Here is a 7,408-nt window from a genome sequence, read left to right as displayed (position 1 = left end):
ATTATGTTTGGGGTCCATATATAAGGTTAAAATCCTAGATTGTATCAAAATAGTATACTATTGATTGGCACTTTTCTTATTTAGGGTTTAAGATTATTACATCGAATAGATATATCAAAATTGATGTACAAAAATACACTAATATCTGTTAGTTTTGTGATTTCATTAGGGTGTCCTCAACAAAATTCATAAGACCCAAAAAAAGACGTTAGATTTTGTCCTCCATATAAATCATTATCAATGTTTCTTTATAAGCAAGCTTGAGTATGAATTTTTCAAGATTCAAACTTGTACGAAACAAATCCTCAAAGATGCAGTTCACAAGTTGACAGCCCCTAAGTTATTTTTCATAGAAAGCCCTCGATAGAATCTTCTTTTCTTTGCACGAGAGCTTAGTGTATCCACGTGTGAATAACCGCACGTTTATTTTACACGTGTACATGCCATGCATGTCACCTACTCATCCACCACCCGTATAAATTGAGCACACCTCTAAACTTTCATCATATCAAATTTATCCATTCTTTTACTGTAGGCTTAATTTGCCGCGAATTCTCTCCTTCCTCAATTCATTAGCCATCTCTTGTTTAAATTGTGAGCTCAAGGGGAAAATTTTGATACCATAATAAAGGGAAGCTAGCTATAACAATATAAGGGGGAGAGAATTAGGATAAGAAACAAGAACAAAGGATGTTGGAGTCAGGAGGAGGCGGAGTGTTGCCGCTCTCTTCACTGAACCACATCTCTCTGGTTTGTAGATCGGTCGAAAAATCGCTTGATTTCTACCAGAGTGTTCTTGGCTTTGTACCTGTAAGGAGGCCTCGCTCTTTTGGTTTCAATGGTGCATGGTATGCTGCTAAAATTCTTTGTGTCGCAATTTCAGTAGCTCTTATCCTACCTCAAAAACTGGCCATATATAGATAATCTCTGTGGTCTATACTTTCGGTAGCACTTATCGTACCTCAAAAACTGGTTTACTAGGGTTTATCATGGATTTCATCATTGCGTCAATGCGAAATCGTCAAATTTTGATCCATAAGTACTAATAAACAATCAAATTTTATGTGAACTTCAATTAATTTTTTGCAAAATGCTATTTAGGTTTTCTGGAAGTTAATTGTTTGGGGTAAACAAAGTGGATGCTAGTTTTTAATTGGTATATTTCCTTTGTTAGGCTGTTTAATTATGGAATTGGAATCCATTTGTTGCAATCTGAGGACCCTGATAGCATAAAGAAGAAAGCTAACATCAATCCCAGGGATAATCACATCTCCTTCCAGGTATGTTCAATTGTCAAATTTTATATGAATATTATGTCAAAATTCATGATTTTTTTTATTTTTTTAATTATTTTGCCCTATTTTGTGTCGTCATAATCAAATGGGCATTCAATTTTTTGAATTTATAAAACTATATACTTTTGATTTCTTGTGAATTAGTGCAATCCATGAATGCCAATTAAGAGATAGCTTAAGAGAAGATGCATGATCCAAATAATATTTTAAGGCATGGACTCTTTGCTTATATTTAGCGTACATATGAGCAAGTGGAAATGATTTGTATTAAATCATTTATCATTGGACCTACGATGACATCAATAATCTAGGCTGGAACTAATAATAAGCTAGCATTATTCCACGTGCATATGCACGTGTAAGTGGCGCAAAACTTTTTAATAAATCTATATATCTCGAAATGCATTAGTGGTTTGATTATAATAATAATGTGATGATATCTTAAATCTAATGAAATTTTTTTTAATGAAAGATAAGGTTTTTAGCATCTATTAATATCATTTGTTTATATTTTATTGCTTTTCTTGCAAAATAATATGCATGTTCCTAATGCACAAAACTTATAACGTCCTGAATTTTTTTTTTTTTTTTTACTTTTATATTCTTTTGCTTTTTTTTTCTTTACATATTATTATTATTATTATTATTAGCAGCTAAAAGGAACTTACAATTTTTATTTTTATTCCCTTTAGAATCTAAAATATAATGGATATGTAACTATATGAGCTCATATCCTATGTTCATGGAGTATGGTATATAGAGCATTCTAGAAAACAAAAAAAAAATTACAAAAACGCATTCATGTGAAGATAACGATTAAGATCGAAGCAATTAAAAAGTTAAGGGGAAATGACAAAAGTCAAGGGCATGTTTTACCTACTAAAATACTCATCTTGCAATTCAAGACTAGAACCAAGAAACCTATGATTAGTGGCATATATGAAAACAATATATTTGGAACCATTAATGATTGGTGACAATATATTTGATGATGTTATTAATAATATGATTATCTAATTTTTTTAAAATGAAAACTTCTTGAAGACAATTATAAATTTTTAACATTTTTAATCATGTATGACTCCATTTTTTAGATATTCTTAATCCGCCACTGCTTTCATCCCAGGTAAAATTTTGTTGGATATTTATCCCATGTGAAATTAGTGACTGTACTTGAAAGTAAAAGATTCAGAAAGATTTTACCGGGGCTCGAAACCCAAATGAAACTACCGGTGTGTGCAATTGTCAAAGGAGTACCGTCACCACAAAAACACCGAAGTTGTAGTATAGATCGAGAATTATTGCTTTATATTTTAAGACGTGCCCGCAATTTAATTAAACGTCTTTTCTATAGGCTGGAATCCGTGCTAACTCAATGATATTAAATTCGCATTTAGTTCATGGCTAATGGGACTAAAACTTGGATGAAGCGCGACGTTACAATTTTGTATTCTGACACGAAATAACTCTAAAAATTTTCATTTAGCTATTTTCAGCAAATGGTAAGAAAGTCTTTTGTCTCTTATGCACGTAAATTATTTATATCATCAATGATCATGGGACTTACGTGCATGCAGACTTGGTTTACCCGCTTTTTTTAAGTTAAAAATGGGTCACCATCTCCCGCTCTTCTAATTTTATAAGCAAGTCTTGTCATCATCCAACACTAAACTGCCAACCTGTTGCTAACTAGTTATCAATACATATGGACTTTGACCCTATCAAAGTGCAACGCCTTGTTAACTTGTGATCGCCATGTACTTTGGTAGACATATGTAGGAGTTTAGGGGTTGTTTGGAAAGAGGTATTTTAGGGGGAAAGGGCTAGAAACACTGCCAAAAGTACAGCTTTTGGCAGTCTTTCCACCCAAATCGTCTCTTTTAGAGGCGATTTGGGTGGAAAGCCTGCAAAAAACTATACTTTTGGCAGGCTTTCCCACTACTCAAATCGCAAACAAACGGCCCCTTAGAATACTATCTGACATATATCTTGTTAACCTGATGCACCGCTATAAATTTGTGTGTGTACTGTGGGGGTGTGGGCGCCCGTGTATATATATATATATATATTCATGTCTCAGAGGGGGGCTGCATAATGTCAGAGGAGGGCACCATTTTGGATTTCCTATGTGTGTGTGTCCTTATTTTCTTTTTACTCGTATTTACTTTTTACTAAGTTATATGAAGACATGATTAAGACAAAATTATGGCTTCACCACTGCTCTATGATTCCTAAGCTTCTCTTGGTATTCATCACCATATATCATATATTCATGTCTCATCATCGAAAAATGAATGAATCGAGTTTATCAGTGTTTTCTAGACAAAGAAGGTCACTTATTATTTACATACACCACATGTACAATGGAAGCATGCTCTATCTTATTATCATGCATTCTGTTAGAATTAATATAAAACTATAATCATTGACAATCATCATAACTTCGGAGTTTTGATGTAATGGTTAGAGAGACTTAATTTAAGATGGTGTTCGAGTAACCTAGTTTCGAATCTTACTGGCCATGAATCTAATGCGGATTTTAAAAAAATTATTACTTCCACCCTCACCATAACTTTGAAGTTTTGATCTAATGTTTAAAGTGACTTAATTTAAGGCATTCCGATTGTTTTCTTGTTTTTTTTTCAATGAGTTTTTAAACTCTTGTTAGAAATCATTGGGTAATGAATTTTCTTGTAAAACGCCTAATCCTTAATTACTATGATCCAGTGTGAGAGCATGGCATTAGTAGAGAAAAAACTGAAAGAAATTGGTATCGACTATATCCAGCGGCGAGTGGTGGAGGACGGCACCCACGTCGACCAGCTTTTCTTCCACGACCCTGACAGCTTCATGATTGAAATCTGCAACTGCGACGACCTCCCCATCATTCCCCTTGTAGCCGTGTAGAGCCCGTGGGCGTCTGCAAGCGGGCAGCCAGTCCCCTGACTCTGCAGTCGCCGGCTCAACAACAGCCGCCCATTAAGGTGCAGTGTCATGCACCGGCCATTTGTGTGAGCGAGGACTCGGATAATATTTATTGTGCTTGAATTAGGTTGCTAAGTAAATGTGAAGAAGAGTGTGGAGAGACTTTTGATTAATAAGAAGAGCTTTAGATCTTTTCAAGTGGTTTGTAAGAGTGGTAAAAGAGAGCGTAGGTATTGTATCCTGCTCCTTTATTAATGCATGGGTGTTGTTTATTTGCGTTGTTTAATTAACAGCTATTGCCCTAACGGCTTTTTTTTCTTCTTTTTTATTGGTGTGTCTGAGAGAGAGAGAGTGTGTGTTAGTCTTTTGGCTTGAGCACAGGTAGAAGGGCCGTTTGGTTGGTTTCCTAAAAACCAAGAAAAGGAAATCGGTACAAGGAAACCAATAAAAAAAATATTGTTATCCATTTTTATTCCTAAAACTCATCCACAATATCTATTAAAATAATATTTTTATCCTCCAACTCATCTCATTTCATCTCATTTCTTACCTTTAAAAATAAACCAAACACAAGAAATGTGTCACATCATCAAACTCATCACATATCATCTTATCTCATTTTTTTAAAAATCACACACATCATCCAATAATATTGTGACAACTCATCTCATCTCATTAAACCTTCATTTCCATCCATTTTTTCAAAAAAAAAAATTGATTTTCTTAAGTATGTATCACATCATCCAATAATATACCTCCAACTCATCTCATCTCATCTATTTGCTTATTTTTAAAAATGAACAAAATACAAACAACCTCAAAACATTATCCAATTCATTTCCTTATTTTTTTAACCAACCAAACAACCTCAAAACAAGTTTTTTTTTAAAATCACTCACATCATCCAATAATAATGTGACAACTCATTTCATCTCATCTGCTATTCTATAGTTTTCTTCTTTTTTAAGCCAACCAAACAACCTCAAAACAATTATTATAGGAAATAGGTTTCTTATTCTTTGATTTCCTAATTTTTTTTTTGCAAAATTATGTTCCCACTTGCGGATTCAAGAAATATTTTCTTTAGGGAATTAGGGTCTGTTTGTTTGCCTAAAAAATGGGTAATCAAAGAAATGGAAAACTATTTCTAAGAAGAATTATTTTGGGAGTGTTTGGTTTGCTAAAAAAAAGAAGAAAATCAAAGAAATTGAGATGAGATGAGATGAGTTGTCACCTTATTATAGGATGATGTGAGTGATTTTTTAAGAAAGCTTGTTTTAATGTTGTTTGCTTGGCGAAAAAAAATAAGGAAATGAATTATAAGAAATCTATTTCTTGTAATAGGTTATTTTCTTTTGTTTGGTTCATCCTTAAAAATAAGAAAATAGATGAGATGAGATGAGTTATCATTATATTATTGGATGATGTGACTCACACTTAAGGAAATTATTTTTCTAGATTTTTGGGAGGAAATGGGTGAAAATAAAATGTTAATGAGATGAGATGAGTTATCACTATCTTATTGGATGATGTGAGTGATTTGAAATGATGAGATGAGATGAGTTGAGTGATATTGTGGATGAAAATAATATTTTATTAGATGTGATGGATGAGTTGTTGGATAAAAATAATATTTTATTAGATGTGGTGGATGTGGTGGATGAGTTGTTGGATAAAATTAATATTTTATTAGATATGGTGGATGAGTTGTTGGATAAAAATAATATTTATTCGATGTTGTGGGTGAGTTTTAGGGATGGAAAGGGATGAAATTATAGTTTTTGAGTTTTCTTGGTTTTCATTTCTATTTCTTGGTTTTTTAGGAAATAACCAAACAGGCCCTTAGTGAAATAGAATTCAAACCTAGAACTAGCTAGGCTAACTTATAGGATAAATTTTATAATGTTAGCCAAAACATGAATAGAATTTTACGGTGCTAGTCAACTACAACTCTAACAAAACTAGAACTAGGATAATTGTACAAAATTATCCCTTTTTTCTATTAAAAAATAAAAGTTCTAGTCTCTCACATTATCCTAAGTTTTAGTATGGAACCAGTTTGGTAAAAGAAAACTAGAATTTCTATTTAATTTATTATTTTTATTTTTCATATTTCTTTTTTTTTTACTTCTTTCCTACTATGGTAATAACCATCATTAGACCATGCCATCAGATTAGATCTCGTCTCTTCTTAGTCATCTCTGACATTTTCTTTTTTATTGAATATTTTTTTGGTCAATGAAAAATTTTATTCATTTACCAAATGTGAGAGTTATATACACAGCAAGATGCTTAGTTTTAATAACTGAGATTACAAAAAAAATTACAAAAGAAAAATAATATCAATCCTAATTTTATGTTGGAAGAGTCTTGAATTTCTCTCCCTCCAAATATTGTAGATTGCGGCATTCAGAGCTAACCTCTTGAGTCTTTGTTTTGCTCCTTTTCCCCTCAATCGAGTAGTATACCAATTCTAGAGCTGCTGCCAGTTTGAAGATCTTCAGTCAAATTTCAACCAATCCATTATGTAATTCCAAACATTACACGAAAACATGCACTCAAAGAATAAATGATCTCTAGTCTCCAAACATGTACCAGCACATAAGTTACAGGCATTACAGTGATAATGCCCCTTTTAAAGAGTTGTATGTGGGAAAATTTGCAGTAAAAAGATAATGAAAGAAAATTAACTTGTATTCTCTCAAAATCGATTACAATTTGGATTCCGATTACAAAAGAGAGGAGAATAAATTTGGTTCTCCCCTTTGTTTAAAACTGGGTTCTTCTCAGTAGTGATGGAGTGCCTCCTTCGATTGTTCGCGTCGAATTTGCTCTCCGTTGACGATCCGACCGTCTTTTATCTCGTGGGAACGATGAACTTCTGTGGAAAGTTTTATGTCTGAACGAGTTAGAACTCTGTGAATAGAGTTGTTAGAACCGAAAATTCGGTTAATGACCAAGCAGATCTTCTGTTGTTGAAGAATCCTCTTAGATTTGATCTTCTGAATTTGATTCAAATCTTCTATCTCCAAGAAATTCACCTCTCCTGCCTCTCTGTGCGGTTGAGATCCTCAAGAATTCTCTCTGCTGTCCCCTCTTCGTTCCAAAAAGTCAGCCCCTCACTCAGTTGAGTTTGTTGAGTTTTTATAGGTGGATAAGAGGTTGTAACTGCCCTCTAAATCTGCTCC

General features: G+C 33.3%; 1 protein-coding gene across 1 annotated transcript; it reads left to right on the top strand.

Annotated features, from left to right (window-relative positions):
• LOC109843433 lies at positions 517-4,505 on the top strand. Its single transcript, XM_020412369.1, has 3 exons — positions 517-848; positions 1,175-1,280; positions 4,023-4,505. Exons 1-3 carry the CDS (start codon positions 691-693, stop codon positions 4,200-4,202), a joined length of 444 nt encoding a protein of 147 aa, XP_020267958.1. The 5' UTR covers positions 517-690; the 3' UTR covers positions 4,203-4,505.

The sequence above is a fragment of the Asparagus officinalis genome, chromosome 1 (genome assembly GCF_001876935.1).
Source record: "Asparagus officinalis chromosome 1, Aspof.V1, whole genome shotgun sequence".
Classification (NCBI taxonomy): domain Eukaryota; kingdom Viridiplantae; phylum Streptophyta; class Magnoliopsida; order Asparagales; family Asparagaceae; genus Asparagus; species Asparagus officinalis.
Note: the sequence above shows the minus strand (reverse complement) of the source record. Positions and strands in the feature narration are given on the sequence as shown.